Source organism: Pezoporus wallicus, unplaced genomic scaffold, assembly GCF_028554395.1.
Source record: "Pezoporus wallicus isolate ANWC-B61680 ecotype Strahan unplaced genomic scaffold, APGP_CSIRO_Pwel_v1 contig_5785, whole genome shotgun sequence".
Taxonomy (NCBI): Eukaryota; Metazoa; Chordata; class Aves; order Psittaciformes; family Psittacidae; genus Pezoporus; species Pezoporus wallicus.
Window position 1 is genome coordinate 4,927,074 of NW_026641150.1, and position 16,805 is coordinate 4,943,878.

General features: G+C 39.8%; 1 protein-coding gene across 4 annotated transcripts in view; it reads right to left on the minus strand.

The window, feature by feature from the left end:
• The window catches only part of SLC9A4 (solute carrier family 9 member A4), a 33,308-nt gene that overhangs the window by 15,099 nt on the left and 1,404 nt on the right, over nt 1-16,805 (minus strand). For all 4 annotated transcript variants that reach the window (XR_008973914.1, XR_008973915.1, XM_057422331.1 and 1 more), the window contains exons 2-6: nt 13,861-14,324; nt 8,677-8,936; nt 5,315-5,532; nt 1,423-1,625; nt 200-286 (exon numbers count right to left, since the gene is read on the minus strand). Coding sequence is in view for 2 of the 4 variants with exons in the window: in XM_057422331.1 (XP_057278314.1) it covers nt 200-286; nt 1,423-1,625; nt 5,315-5,532; nt 8,677-8,936; nt 13,861-14,324 (1,232 nt within the window). In the remaining 2 variants the exon portion in view is untranslated. The remainder of the gene's footprint in view (nt 1-199; nt 287-1,422; nt 1,626-5,314; nt 5,533-8,676; nt 8,937-13,860; nt 14,325-16,805) is intronic.

The window sequence follows — 16,805 nt, forward strand, 5'->3', positions numbered from 1 at the left end:
AATATGATAGTTACTATGAATATGAATGAAATATAGTTTAGAAAATTATGCTTATGGTTTTGCTCCAAATATTGATAAAAGTATTCTGTCTCCAAATTCACCAAATGCCAGTGCTACCAAATGCCTCCATCTGTCCAGCTCTTTTGGAATACCCTTTCTCTTCTTTTTAGGATATCAGTTACTGATATAAAAGACTTACTCGCACATGAATCTCTTCATTGATAGACTCCTTTTTGTTGGTCTTTTTCACATCTAGATGCCTGACCAATGGTCCAATTGTGACTCCCTGCATTTGGAACAATGAGTTGAAATGTTAATTATCCTTTAGGGAAAAAAAAAAGAAGGAAAGCAAAAAGATTTCATTTTAATCAATTAAGAAAGCTGTGTATTAGTCAGATTAATTGTATGGAAAGCTACAAAAGAGGTTTAAAGCTTAAAAACTTTTTAAAAATTATGCACCAGTGTTTTTGTAATCAAGATTGTATTTATTGACATGTTTTAACTCCTTGCCAACCTTCAAAACAGCACTCACTTGAAAGAAAACACAATCTTTGTGAGGTTCTTACAATCTTGAAACCTCTTACTTCAGTGTGTTCAGAATTAAATACTTTGGGTGTGTTTTTTTAACTTCAAAATTATTTTCAGCTCTTTCCAACTCTTTACTGCAGTGCTACTGAATAGCATTTTAAAAGGGGAAACAGAAACAATTTTTCCTTTTTTTTTTAGAAACGTTCCGGTGGACTCTAACCACAAGTGCATAGTGCCCCATTGGCATCCTAGATTAGCTCAGATTTTGGTACAGGAAAATACAGAACATGAGATGCAAGACTTCCAGAAGATCCAGTTCTTCCACATATAGCAGTGTAAGACAAGTGGAACAGCCCAAACATCTGAAGTAGCCAGCTTTCTTAGAAATCTGAATTATTCACTTCATTTTTCTCTAATATTCTTTTACAAAGGATTTTTAAATGTTCTCATTTGGTCACCAAGATGAATGAAGATAAAAGTAAAAAATTCATTCACCAAGATGAATGAAGATAAAAGTAAAAAATTCAAAATCCTTCATAGAACAGACATACTGTTTTCTGTTCAGTTTGTGGTACACCGCTAACAAAGAATGATTCTGTGCTGAAGTGTAAAGTTAAAAAATGCTTCTTTATTTGGAAGCATTAGGAAGCACATCTGCAGTGAACATAAAAGATTTTGGACACAAAATACTCCTTTAAAAGACACAGGTTTTCAATGCCAACTTTCTCAAAAAGTTATTTAATAATAACTAGAAAGCCCTGAAAGGGTAATTATAGTTCCAGTTCTAAATCTGGCCATAAAATATGATTTAAGTGGAAATTCAATGCAATCTTCACTATGAAGCTTTCAGTCACCTCTATTACATGAAAGCAATCCATTAAGAAATACACTTACTTGGATGAACACAGTGAAATATGTAACTACAAGAGTAGCGGTAATGAACAAATTTTTTCTAGGGAAGAGATTCACTGGAAGTAAGAATGCAAGAGAAAAGCTGCTGGCTCCTCGAAGGCCACTGTAGGAAATAATAAGTTGGTCTTTGAAAGTGAAGGGATATGTTCGGAACTTGTTGCTGATGTAGAAGAGAGCAAATACACCTAGGGAGGTTAAAAAAAAACAACCAAACAACAAACTATTATTAATCAAGGTGAAAAGGAAAATACTTGAAGCAAAACAACATCTTGACTCTCTCAGCTGTTGGCAGTCTTTTCAGTTTTGGGTTCTTGTGTCTTCTCTTTGACCGTCTGGTTCATGTTAAAAAACTCCTAGAAAAGACCATGGTTACTACCTGCTTTGGGATTTAAATTCATTTATGCAGTTTAAAGTGAGATATGGGGAAAATATTTACTTTCTGTATTTATGATGCACACTTCTTTTCTGAAGTGTTCTTGAGATAAGACAATCCACTGGATGAGAGCTTTTTCTGTGCCTTCCCTTTCAGTGTTTCCTGCTTTCTGCACATTGTCTGCCCAAAGTGTTTGAGTAGTGCTTTACCAACAAGTCCTGTGGACAGTTTCACTGAAAGGCAAAGAGTAATAACATTTTAATTTTTAATCCTCTAGCTTATTGTGTCTCTAATTCCATGTTTATTTCTCAAATTTAATTTCTTTCGTAATGAAAGTTAAATTAATCAGAGAGCCTGTGGCTGTGTAAGGACTGCTGCTTTTCTTTATAGAATATATTCAGCAATCTGCTTGATTTAATCTTCATCTCCCATAAGAAACATGTATCCTGTTTTGTGTGGAAACTGTTAAATTACTGAAGTAAAAGCTGACAAATGCTAATAATTTACACAGCTGTCACTGATAAACTCAGTGCACTATTATATGTAAGGCCAGTAGCAGTATCCTGTTATGCAGGTTGCTGGATATCACTCTATATAAGACCTTTTTTGGCTTTTTATAGCTATGTTAGAGATCAGCTACTCAAACTGAAACTACATATGTAAAGTATCACCCTCAGGCCAATTCTCTTTACTTTACTCAAGCTTCAGGCAAATTGTTGTAATCATTTTAGCAAACAAATTTAGCAGAAAATATTTCAGCCATCCTCTGGAAAGCTCTAGCACTCCCCTTGCTGTTTGAGAGAAGAATGGACATACAGCAGCAAAATACCTTTTGTATCAGGAGAGCATTTTTTCCTGTCTTGATTGGATGGATGTTCCAATATGGACTCTGAAAGTAAGCCTTTAAAAACTTAGAGGCCACGCTTGGTCCAGGATTAGCAAGAAAATTCTTAGTTACTTTCTTTTGCTGTCAGCCCACAGGAGTTATATTGCCTTTATCACTGAATACTTGTGTTATCCCTGTATAATAGAGCTGATCAGATGCATGTACTTGAACCCTCACAGGTTTCCTCTTTCTTCTCCCTTGCATTAAATGCCTTCCTACAGGGCTCCCAGGCTTAAAAGTCAATGGTATTGAAATGTGCATGGGTTTTGAACCTGTGCCTTTTTTCTGCTCTGGTATTCATTTTGTCTGAAGGGATAAGCCACCTGAGAGATTCAAGCAAGAGCACCTTAACTTTAGGTGTTTGATGCCAATACTTAGCCGGTCCCAAATGTTAGAGTACTGTAGGCTGGAAATGACCTTTGAAGGTCATCTAGTCAAAATCCTTATCAAGGCAGAGCTAATCAGATCAGGTTGTTCAAAGTTTCAGTCAAGTCTTGAATGCTTTCAAAAACAGAGCTGGAGCACTGCTGCAATACTGGATCAGCCTCATGTTAAGAAATGGGTTCCTACTGTCTATTCTGAATTTACATGGTCCAGCTTGTGTCTGTTCCTTCTTGTCCTGTTGCTGTGCACCTCTGAGAAGTGTCTGTCTCCATCTTCTCTCTCCTCTGACTGGGCACTTGTAGAACATAATGTCTCTCCTGTGCTATATATCCCTCAGGCTGCATAGACTCAGCACTCTCAGACTCAATCTGTATATCCAGTGCTCCAGCCTCTGACTAGGTTGGTGACCTCTACTGAACTTGATCCAGAACTTCTGTGCTCTTCCTACACTGGGGAATCCAGAACTGAAGAGACTGCTCTGGAAACACACAGTTCCACCAGTGCTGAAGAGACAGGAAGAAACACTTCCCTGGACCTGCTGGCTACACACTTGCTAATGTAGCTCAGAACGCTGTTTGTCTTCTTTGTGACAAGAACATAATTCTGACTTGCATTCAACCTGTTACCTACCAGGCCAGGTCCTTTTCTGTAGAGCTGCTTACTAGACTCCAAGCCTATACTGGTGCATGAAGTTATTGCAAGCCACACGTTAAGTCCTTGTACGTGCTCTTGAATGTAATGAGCTTCTGTCAGCCTATTTCTCCAGCCTGCCCAGGTCCCTTTGAATGGAAACCATCCAGCACATTGACTGCTCTTTGCAGTTTGGTTCCAGCCACCAACTTTCTCAGTGTGCACTCCATTCTGTTATCCAGGTCATTAATGAAGACCTCAAAACGATATCGGTCTCTGTAGTGAGCTCTGAGGGATGCCATTAGTGACCAGCTAGACCAGTATTTTGAGCTCATATTATCAACCACATTATCAACCACTGGCCAAAATCTGCTTTTTGAAGTCCAGGGTTGTAATTCTGTTGTTTGTTGGCTTGATCACTCCTCTCAGGATCTTAGCATCCACAGTCTCATAGTCACTGCAGCTAAGGCTGCCCTCAGTCTTCAGCTATTTCTTCCTTCTTTGGGCATGGTAGGAAAGACAAAGCACATCTTTCAGCTAATTCATCAACCACTTTCCAGCAAATGTCACTTGCCTTTTCCTTTCAACCTTTTTGCCTTCCCTTCAGCATACAGCTGGCCCTGACAAGTCACCTTCAGGTCTTATTCCTCCTCAGTACTGTAGCAGATGTTGCAGGACCAATGCCCAGAGCTAAAGCCTATATGTAAAGGAAATACAGACAAGGCCTGAAGGCTGTAGGAGGTGGTGGCAGATGACCAATGTAGATTTCTGCCCCACAGGATGCCTCAGAGGGGCATCCTTTGATTATAAATGAAACACAGGGGAACTAACCTACTAGCTTAGTTACCCAAGGTAGACGCCTAAATGTCAGTGCTCAGACTATATCCTCCAAGGCCATCTGATAGAATATTTGTATTTCTCATTTTCTTTAAAAATATAAATTGCTCTGAAAAAAAAATACTGGGAAAAAAAAAGAAAGCGCAACCCAAGACAGAATAGAAAACCAACCAACTGACCAAAAAAAAAAAAACAAACCCCAAAACAAACAAACAAACAAACAAAACAAAAACAACAACAACAACAAAAAAACGAAAACAAAAAAAAACACCCAGAACTACTAAGATGGCCAGTTCAGGTACTCAGAAGTTAAAAAAATGTCAGAAATAAGATTGCCTACACAATTGTATTTTTGGCCTTCTCATGTGTACTACTTCCAAAACGTCTTTACACCTTTCATTTCGAAAGCATTGTTCACTCCTGTTTTTAATTAAAGTGACAAATAACAGTGGCTGAGTAAGGGATGTTCTAATTCATCACTTCTCCAAGAGTACATGTGTTTGTTTTCTATTCCAGCTACTGTAACTTAACATGATGCAGAATAAAGCCTTCAGGTTCAAAACAGACCCCTATTTGTTTGGGTTTCCCCCCATTCCCCTATTTTTCATGTGTAGATTTGTGAAATTAACTTCTCAATAAAATAAGCCTAGCAAATTTGTTATTAAACTGGTTATGCCAGTCTGCACAGACTTTCCTAACATACCTTTGCACCAAAGGGTTTCTCTCAGAGGTGCACAGCAGGTTGCCTGCAAAAGCTGACTTACTCAGTGTCCGCCAAATGAGGCAGAAGAGCAGGGTGAAGCAAATGAAGGCCCAGTTCCACTCATGGTTTTTCCCCACTGTAGACACTCCCATGAATACAAAAATCAGGGTCTCACTGACGCTGCTCAGCATCTTCATGAAATATTTTATTGTAGTATAGGAATTCTGGGAAACGTTCTCCTCCACATATTTTTTCATTGTCACTGCACATGATGTCATCCTGTACCAGGGAAAACATCAAGATCAGCCACAACCTGGCTTTTCTTTCATTTAAGAACAACCTCAGCTTTCATTATCTGCACTCTCCATTACCAGTTCCTGACCTTCCTAATATCAAGAAGCTTTTTATTTCTTCAGTAACGTTAGCTATTTCATTAGATAGAAGAGCATTTTCATTCAACTTCACAAATCCATTTTGCATACAGGAAAAAGGAAGCAAACCAGTCAGCCTTCCAGACAAGGAAGCGAGAGTATCACGTTTCAGTTCAAAGTCCATTATATCCTGAATGCTTAATGCACAAGCCACCAAGCACCAAATATTTGAGTCTCAAACAAAGGGCAAGTCAATTTTGTACTAGCCTATGTTTAGAGGGATATAACCAACCTCTCAGTGATCTTGTTCTTTGAGGTGGTTGGTGGTGGTAAGACAGGGTAATAGTCCTATGCTCCCAGCAGCTCCCTGCCAGCTAGCTGGCAAGATCAACAGGGCTAGGATAAGCTTCAGTGACTCAACCCACAGCAGCCCACTGTGTAGAACAAGGGGAAATCCAGTTACCCTATAGATGTGTCCTTCCCCTCTTATTTATTCAGCGTGGGGAACATGCTAAGGAAGCATAAGGACATTTTTCACCTCTTCAGTTAATGAAGACTAGAGTCTGCTTCAGAGGCATGAGCAGCAGCCTGACACAATTGCTAGTATTAATCACCTGGAGCAGTAGTACTTGGGCAGCCCTACTAAAGGAGGTTTCCTCTTTCCCCCTTTATTTTCCATAGTCATAGGTAATAAATAGATTGAGTGCTATGCTAGTAACATAGTCCATCATCTATCTAGTTTCTACTGATAGTATTTTAGTCTTTGGGGGCTTCTTCTGATTATATTTTTCCAAACTTGTGAATTCAGAGAATGCTGACTGTTCATTAAATAACCCTTCATCTAGCTTCTGCTCATTTAATTTCCACTGAAGAAATCTCAAGGGTATTTTCGTGAAGCTGAGACATTTAGCAGGTCCAAGGACACTCTAAGACAAGGCCATTAGGAATAAATGTTTAATACTGTTGACTTTCAAAGGCACATGCATAATAGACTTTCATGACCCAAGTGAAAGATTAATGATTTCCTCAATAATTCAAAAGGGTGACAATAAGTTCCCATCCCTAAAACAAGCAATAATTTCCTTAATGAAGCAGTAAGAATAATAAACTATATTAACATTCTTTTATTAGTAATAATTTCAGCACTCTAATGAAAATATGAAGCAAAAGAAATAAAGACCCATGTAGTCTAGTGTAACGAATAGGCAGGGAAGCAGTACTTTGGGCAGTGCAGGTAGGAAAGGGTCCATATGGTATGAGTGTTCACTACATGCTAGGTCTAAACCTGCTCAATTAAAGCTGTTAGTTATCTCAATCACAGCAAATGTGTTGGATATACAAAACACAGTACAAGAGTCATTTTCTTTATCTAATTGCTCAGGAAAACATATATCCTGTCTAACTACTTATTTAATATGACTAAATATTCAAATATTGCTTCCCAGGACCATCCTAAAAAGCTGTTTTTACAAAGCCAGTTCTACTCTGAAACTGAACAAATTGGGATTGTTCATTCTGGAGAAGTCTCTGAGGAGACCTTATTGCAGCCTTTCAACACTTAAAGGGTACTTATAAGAAAGATGGGGACAAACATTTTAATAGGCCCTGTAGCAATAGGCAAGGGGTAATGGTTTTAAACTAAAAGATTTTAGTAGATTTAGACTAGATATAAGGAAGAAATCTTTTACAATGAAGGTGGTGAAACACTGGAGCAGGTTGCCCAGAGAGGCTGTAGATGTCCCATCTGTGGAAACATTCAACGTCAGTCTGGATGGAGCTCTGATCAACCTGATCTAGTTGAAGATGCCCCTGGTCATTGCCCCTAGACTAGATAACCTTCAAAGGTCCCTTCCAATCTGAAATATTTTATGATTCTATGATTCCATGAAATCAGGCTTTGACAAGTGAAGGTGAGTAAATGCAGCTGTCTGAACATCAGCGGCCACATACTTGTATTTGTTAGGTTTAAATTGGTTTGTCCTCAATAAAAGGGACTCCTTTCTGGATCACCAGTACCTGCAAGACCTAGCATGCAAGATCAGAGCCAACACAAGGCATTCAAGGCTGATTCCACCCAACAGCTAGGCACTGAGACTGCAGCAGCCACCAACATCAGCTGGAGAATTTACTATCATCAGGTTCCCATTTCTTTACCTAGCTGAGGAGCTCTTTGTTTGAAATTCATTATTCATTATTTGTTTGAAAATCAGTATTATGTTTGAAATTCACCTCCCAGCAGCTTTCTTGTAAAGTCTCTCACTTTCACCCCTATTCCTTCCTTTCTCTTCTGACTCCTTTCCTGATGCTGCCCTCTTTCCTTCGGACAGTACTCATCCTCTCTTCATTTACTATGGTCAATAGAGCTTTCAGCTTTCTAACTGCAGGAAGCAGTCACTAGCATTACAGCAGCATCAAGCTATCCTGATCACATTAAAATATGATCACCAATATCCATATGCATGACTATATGTATGCATATATACTTGATGTCCTTGGCTGTCTGGTTTTGTCCACTGTCAGTTCCAATGCTGCTGTTCAAATGTAAAGTAATTCCAGTAAAGTCTGTTAGGGCTGATGTTCACAGCTGTGTACAAAAGCAAAACCTTAGACATTCTTTATTATGTTTGCATACTCATTACTTTCCATCTCTCTTGTAATCTGATGGTGATGCTGCTTAGAAATAAATGTAGATACTCTGACCTATTGTCAAATGATTCTCTCATTCTGCTGATCTTATCAGAGGCAGCAGACAGACGGTGGCAGCACTAGTCACTTCACCCACAGTTTGCAGGGTTTTTTTCAATAGGCAAAAATCTAAAAAGTTTCAGAGCAGATATGCACTCCTCAATAGTACATCTATACTTATGCTGACTGTAGGTTTGCATTTCCTAGTTAGCATTGCATTTTACAGATCTTTTAGAAGCCTTCCACTGCAGATCTCTGGGACAGAGACTGAAAATGCCTGTATTGTACCAACCTCATGCAAATCCCCTCCTCGAAGTAATAATACTTCCCTCCAGAGGTCATCTGAAAAGCCATCAGAGATACTCACGCCAAAATGCCTGAGATGTAAAGGGTTTCAGCGGACAAGTATGCCAGGTAGCTGAACATGAAGACCAGCAGGGGTTCAATAGCAGAAACGTTGTGGGTGAATCGAGTCATGAACGCCGAAACAAATCCAAAGGCAATGCCAAACAACATGCCACCTAGCCCCACCACGAAGAAGCGAGCGAAGCCAGCAAAGACGTCGATGGATTCGATCTCTTCATACCTGTGCATCTGGGTGAAGGCGATGAAGATGTTATATAAAACCTACAAGTGAAAATAAGGAGACAACAGTCAGGTGTCTTGATGAACTTGGCAGGCTTACTCACCTCATAGCTCTGTGTGTGTGTGTACCCGAAATTGCTTTAAATGGATCAGCAAAGTAACAGTTGAAACCTCAGCCCTTCTTAACAAGTCCCAGAAATGAGGGTCTGCTAAGCACTTCAAAAAATAGCAAAACCAGGAAGGGTAGACGGTTATGTAACAAGAGTAAAACTCTAGGGGATCAAATGCAATTCAAGTAACAAAAAAAATACTCTTTGTTTTGTTTGTTTTCTGAAAGTGAACTTAATAACTGGTCTTTGTAGCAGATGTTTAAGGCCAGATGGGTACCTATCAACCTCAGGCTCTACCCTCCATGCTCTCTTTCTGATTCAGGATGGGGCAGGGCAGTGACTAAGAATCACACTTTTGATTTAAATCCCATTTAGATTGTCTATATGATCTGTAGAGTGGACACACTTCATTAGATAGACTGGGGAATGTTAAATGTTTTTCAGTAGTATTTGACACATAAAAATTGTGAATCACTGAGAATGGGAAAAGAAGCAGTAGAGGGAAGGCAAGGCAAAGCAAGGGAAATATGGAAGCCTCAGTTTCATATTGACTCTAGCTAGATAAATACAGCCTCTCTAGTCTCACAATACAGGAACTCTGTCTTGATTGCAAAGTGGGGATCAAAAGCTGTGGCACTTTAAATGGCCTAAAGACCCTTCACACATATATTTTGACTAGAAGGCTTGAAATGACAAAAATAAAAAGAATGTCAGATTAAACGAAAGAATTAATTTCATACATTGTATAATTTGGTCTGTGAAGGTAATTTAATTTAGATCAGATAAGTTTGTCAGTGTCAAAATTTCTTTTCTGCAGAAATTTGTGATGAAAAATCTTACTTAGTAATTTTTTCTCCCTTTTTCTGGTTCCTAAAGTGTCTATATGCTATAATTGGTGGATTAAAATGGAAATTATGAAAATATGACATAATTTTCATTTTTTATAACTTTTTTTTTTTGGAGTAAACTCTTCGATACAACATCCTGAACTGCATTATACAAATAAAGCTCCATTTAGAATCATAGAATCATAGAATGGTTTGGGTTGGAAGGGACCTTCATAGGTCATCTAGTCCAACCCACCCTGCAATGAGCAGGGGCATCTTCAGCTAGATCAGGTTACCCAGAACCACATGCAACCTGGACTTGAATGTCTCCAGGGATGGTGCATCCACCACCTCTCTGGGCAACCTGTGCCAGTGTTTTACCACCCTCAATGTACAAAATTTGTTCTTCACATCCAGCCTGAGTCTCTCCTCTTTTAGTTTGAAACCATCATCCGTTGTCCTGTCACAGCAGGCCCTGCTAAAAGGTCTCTCACCATCTTTCTTTATAGGCCCTGTTAAGTACTGAAAGGCTGCAATTAGGTTTACCCAGAGCTTTCTCTTCTTCCGGCTGAGAAGAAAAATGAGACTGTCTACATAGGAGAGCTGCTCCATCCCTCTGATCATTTTTGTGGCCCTCCTCTGAACCCTCTCTAAAAGGTCCATGTCTTTACTGTACTGAGGACTCCAGAGCTGGATGCAGTATCCCAGGTGGGTTCTCACTAGAGCGGATTAGACACTGTGGTGTTTATGCCAGTAAATTGAGTATTATAATTTTTACATGGTCGGAAAGCCTGAATCAGCTTAGGATGCCTTTGTTCACCCAGTAGAAGGGATGTATTGATAGCTGGCCTCATTTAACAACTGTGAGAATGTCATGCTTTGGGTTTTTTGGAGAGGACATTACCATGTAGCGGCATACCACTGGGTGGCTGTTTAAGCTAGGGAGAGGAAGAGACAGCGTGACACTGTTGCCCACAGGGGACCTCCCGAGGGACAGGTCCCTGCTCCAGCAGTCTATATGATACATACATTGCACATGCCATCCACATCAGAAGCTCTGGAAAAAAGATTTTAAAGCGGCCATCTTAACCACTGACACAAGCAGCCTTCATAACTCTTTCTTTCCATCCTGACCACATGTATTTAATTTTACTCTGAACACAGTGGGTCAGCTTCAACAACCAGAGCAGAGAATATCTTCATCCTCTTTCCTAGCACCCATACATCCCAGTGGTCAAAGCCTTCCTCAGAAACATCCAAGAGTAAATTCAAATCCCCTCAAATAAAGAAGTTAATTTTACTTGCATCTCCATCATGCACTAGATTTCTTTAAATGGTCTGCTACTGCATACAAAGAAGAGAGGGCACCATTAGAAAAAAATGGTCACTGCCACTTCATTTTGACTACAGCATGAGGCATAGGTGTTCTCAGCATTTCTAAAATGAGGCCTCGGAGATGAAGTAGTAAGGGGAAATATTCTTTTTCCTCATGCACGCAGGTGTTCAGCTCCTGTTGGGACAGAAATGGTCTGTGTATGTGTGGGAGCAGAGTTTCCGATGCCTGAAACACTTCCCAGCAAAATCACGTCCTCCAGCTGTGTTCAGGTTTGAATGAAACCTGCACTGAATTTAACATCACTGCTGTTTTGAACAGGGCTTTGAAAATCCACTAGTGTATGATACATACTAGGAACAGTCCTGTTGCTCTCCGCACTTTTCTGATGCAAACAGTCGGCTCAGAAGCAACTGGAACAGGAAGAAATTAGCAGGACCTACAGCCTTTTGTTCCACCCATAGACATGGCCCTACCGAGGAGAATAGGAGAAGGTACAAATGGGTAAAAAAAGGTAAATTAAGCACTTTTGTCTCTGTCCCTTAAGTCAAATGCATAACTCCTAAGTAATGATTCACGTTCCGCAGCCTGTAATTTTGAAAAAAAATTTATACCAGGATATTGAACTAAATATGGGAGAAGGAGCTGTTGATGCTCAAATAATACACAAGTTCAGAAATTTCATACCAGTTTTTCCTGCTGGGGAAAAAAAGTATGTTCAAGCTGATAAGCAGACTGGAGAGAACCAGGGGATATTTGCATTTAAACAATATAAAAAGTATGTATGCTTAATATATCTTGGTGATACTATCTTTTTAAACACATAGAGTTAACTTGATGGAAACTATTAAGAGAAAAAAGGGAGGAACTGAGACGCCTAAGATACACAGTTTTAAAGCCTTTAAAAAAGCAAGAGGGGTATCAGAGAGGAGAAATACACCTATTGGGCTCCATACAGGTGACAGTTATTTCAGTCTCCTCAAACATGAAACTAGGTAGAGATTCTGAAGATCTGAATGTCCTGAAAATGGATGAGATGTGGGTAATGCACAGTTGCACCAGCAAGAGCTGACAAACTGATTGCAACACAGCTGCTTTGAGAAGAGCCCCAAAGATGAGAGGATGTGGGGCAAATGGAAGTCACAGTGGTGTAGCCAGCACTCCTTGTGTACAGCCCTTTCATCTCTTTTGCTGACTTACCTAGTGTTGCTGGGGAATGCCTACAAACCAGTGTTCTTAAAGGGTGTCACTACACATTTATGCTGTAGCAGGATGCTGACTGAAAGCTCATGTAAATACCATGAGCTGGATCCACATCATAAATAACAGCTGGGAACAAAGGGAAGGCAATGTAAAGAGCCAGTCAAAAAAAGGATGAAACAAGCTTTCCCAGTGTGAGGAAGAGGTATTACTTTTTGAGGTCTGCATGTGAAGGAACCGAGAAGGCAGGTGAAAGTGATAGATGCATTTGGATTATTTTGTTACAACTGTAATACACAAGCAGTTTGCATGTAAAGTTAATTAGCATTTATTCCTAACATCAGCCCTACATGTGATTCACCAAGAGGAAGGGTTTGCAAGAAATTACTTCATTCCTTTTCCTTTTTGCATTGCTCATAAGCTGCACTTCTCCCCCAAAACCTTTCAGCAGTGAACTCTGCACAGATTTTAAAGTCCAAGTTGTGCTGTACCTCATGTATAACAGCATCAGAATAGTTTTTATGTGTTCTAGATTCCTGTGATTAAAATTCTGTAAAGATCTTATCTAGCAAAACTCCTTAACCTGCAGTTAACTTGCAGCACATGAGCAGTCCTGTTAGTTTCTGTGCTTGAATTTCCTGCTTGAAATCTCTTCCTTGAAAACCACATATCTTCTGACTTTGTCAGTTGCGGTTTGCAGGTAGAATTTCAGGTTGCTCCAAGTTTTAGCAAACTTTTAGAAAAGTATTAGCAAGATGAGTTCTGTAAAAAACATTTTTTCATATTAAAACACCCAAAACACACCTGAACCAATCAACCAACCAACCAAAACCCCAACAAACAAAATCTCTCCTATTCCTGAAGCACTGTTTCTGGACACTTAAGATAAGACATGCGAGAAAGGTGAATATTTTTCAGATATTAATTTTTTACTGATAGAAACATGGTTATGCAAAGTTATTAGTGGCTTTTGGAATCCCTGTCTAAGGTCTCTGGGGAATTTCCTAGGAGAAGCAGGAGGTTGTTCACATCTGGTTTGGCTGGGGTTTTTTTGCAGAGTGCTCTCTACGGCGTGTGACAAGGAAGGTGTCCTGTGTTTTTATCCCTGCTGCAGAAGGTTAAGCAGTAGAATGTCTTTAAGCAGTAGAATTTTCTATTTACCTGCTTGCACAATAACAAGAATTTTTTCTAGGTCTTACACTGATCCTACCAGTGAAATCAGCCTTAGCTTATCTATTCACTTAAGTGAATGCACAAGCAAGATGTGGTCTATGCTTCCCTCTCCTATCAGATCTAACACAATATGCTTTTTAAAGAGTTAATATAAGATGTAATCTTTACATACATTAAAATTACTTGTGTGTGATGGAATAGAGTATCCACAACATAAATAATGTATCTAGGATCTCCTTAGAGCTGCTCTTGTCCTTTGCCAAATAACCCTACAAGCCACAAGAGCCTAAAGAAGGGAAGACAAGGAGCAGAAAGAGACTCACCACAGTGATGCCACCATTTAGCAATGACTCTCCAAAGATCATCATGTAGAGCTGCTCATTAACGGAGGCTTCTTCGAAAACTACCAGAGCTGCCGCAGGATCCACAGCTGAAATCATGCTGCCAAAGAGCAGGTTCTGCAGCAGGTCCAGGTCAGTCAGGCCGAAGGCTTCTATTTGGCAGATCCCATAGAGGGAGAAGCCAATTCCAAATGAGTTTAGCAGAGATCCCAGCAAAGACCACCACAGGATGGACCCAAAGTTTTCAAAAAATGGGCGAGTTGGCATGAAATAACCCTCCTCTAAGATGATGGGTGGAAGGAGATACAAAAAGTAAATACTTGAGTCCATCACCGGTGGAGATTTGTAATCTGAAGCAAAAATGATTGCTCCTACTAGTGCTCCAATGACAATCAGGATGCAGCTTTCAGGCATGAGTCTGGGTAATCGGTGATAGAGGTGGAAACCTTGAATAAAACATTAGGGTATTATTCCAATTTAAATTAACTTGATGTCAGACAGATGTTTTGCCTGCCTTCAAATACTTTGTCATCAGACAGCCAGGTATTGTTCTTTAGATTATGAATGTAAAAACAGGCAGTACCGTTCCCTTCAAAATGAAACATTCCCAGACTTGTACTTCTAAAGCAGAGGAAGACTTTGGCAAAAAATTTCTTGTCTACCTGCTCCCCAGCTCTCAACCTCTGAACAAGTGTGACTGAGTCTAAGCTCTACTTCTAAGAATGCAGAAATTTCTTTGAAATTGTGCTCCACAAATTGGAAAGAAAGCATTCTTCAAGAGTCCTTGCTGCCAAACTGCTACTGCCAAACCTCTGAGGCACAGTATTGTCCCTCCATCTCAAAGACACCCTCTCCCTGGCTGCAGGTTCCAAGGCAGCTTCCCCCGCCGCCCAGTGCTGTGGAGGCTTACTGGCTGCAGAGCTCCTGCTGGATTTGGGCTGACCAGGAATCTGGAGAAGTCCAAGGGAGCAGCCCAGATGCCATCATCTGCTGAGCTCCCTCCACTTCCAGCACTCCCCTGAAGTGTGAAATGGACTCAAGGCTATCCACAGAGGGGCTGAGTACTCATGAACAATAACATATCCAAAGCAGCAGTAATCAAGCCACAGTAATATAAGGCATTGTACAAGATGACTAACCTTGTATTTCTGGGAAAACTGCTGTTCCTACATAGTGTAAAGAACCCTATGACTTAGTTTACTGAAAGAAAACCGATGATTTCAGCTGAGCTGAAAGAGCTACCAACAGCCATTAAGTATCTGAGAAAATAATGCATCCTAAGGGTTTGATTTTTTTTTCCCTTACTAGAAAAAAGGTTGGGTCTACACTATAGCAAATTAATCAGGCCAGAGAATTTTCAAAGCAGAAAGGTTCAGGCTGCATCCATACAGCCAAATTCTCTTCCCTACTCCAGCAAATAGTGGTCACATCCAAACTGCTTGTGGGAACATATGTTGGCCCACAAGTCTGCCTAAGCACTGCCTGGGAGAAGGCTTGTCAACGAGTCATAGCTGAGAAGGAACACGCCAGCACTGATGTGGTATGGACAGTCACACACAGCTTCCCAACAGGGTGCTTGGTAGTTTACAAGCATAGATGTAGCCAAGCTGTTTTACAGAAAAAGGGTCATACTTACCAATATAAATGTTGTGGGTATGAATCTCCTGCCCACCTTGATGTACTACTAGTGCAACTGCATTTGCATAATTCTTCCCATCTGACACAAATACTGATACCAATACCAAGACAATGTCTAGCAATGGCTCATCTAGTTACTTTACCAGGAACTGTGTCATTATACTGTAAATGAGAGGTTCTTTTATTAGAAGTTTAAGGAATTATTCAGAATTTACAAGAATGAGAATGAGGCAGACTAATAAGCCTTTAAATCCAGTGGCTGTGTCTCCATGCCTGAGGCTAGGTCAAATTTCATTCCATAACTCCAGAAGTTAATACCATGACTGCGCTTCTGTAACCCTCAAATTATCTATGTTAAACACTGAAGAAAAAGAAAAATATTTGCATGACATTTTAAATAATTTATTTCGGAGATTATTTGAAATACTGGAAAGTATGTTAAGATCATAGCTTCTCTCATCTACTTTTCTAATTAAAAAAAATCTCGTCCAATTCTTCTGTCAGTTTTACAGGATAAGGGGATTGTTTTGTCTTTCAAGGTCTCAGAAATGTTTCCCACCCTGGAATCCTGAAATCTGGAAAGAAGATAATGCCTGAATAGAACACAGAAAAGTTTAACGGTTTGGAAATCTTCTTCCCTAGGTAACCAGATTATTCAGACTAACTCTTCCTACCAAATAGATTTTGAGTCAGCAGCTCCACATTTTTCAATGAAAATAATATTACTTGAAAACCCCTGGCTAAGGAACAAGTTTGCTTTGGAGGATGCTTGGAAGGCATCACACAGTTCTTCTATAACATCTGTTTCTTGCTCAAACCAAGAAAATTATAATATGGCAAGTCCTGTGCTTTTATGGATGATGAAGAAATTGATCAATACGCTCACTGCTATTGTCACATTCTGCTGACACCATAACAGCAGACTTGACTTGTGAAAATCTTTATTATTAGTTTAGCAGTGAAGAATTTATTTATAGGAACTGGATTGAGATCATCAGCTATTATAAAGCTGGCAAATCATGGCCAGTGGTAACAGTTTTTGTCAACTGTGGGACTATGACATGAAAAATGTTTATTTTCAGGCCACCTCCAGAAAACCATGGGTCCCACCTCCCAGCCTGTTCCATAGTAACTTCTGAAAAATCCCATGGAGAGATCAAAAGGACAGGGAGATCGCATGTGCGCAGCTCTTCACTTTAGTACTATCTTCTTCATTTATTTGATGTTGCTGCATTAATTCTGAATGGTCAAAATACTTTGAACCCAGTCATGCAAACATGTATGACACA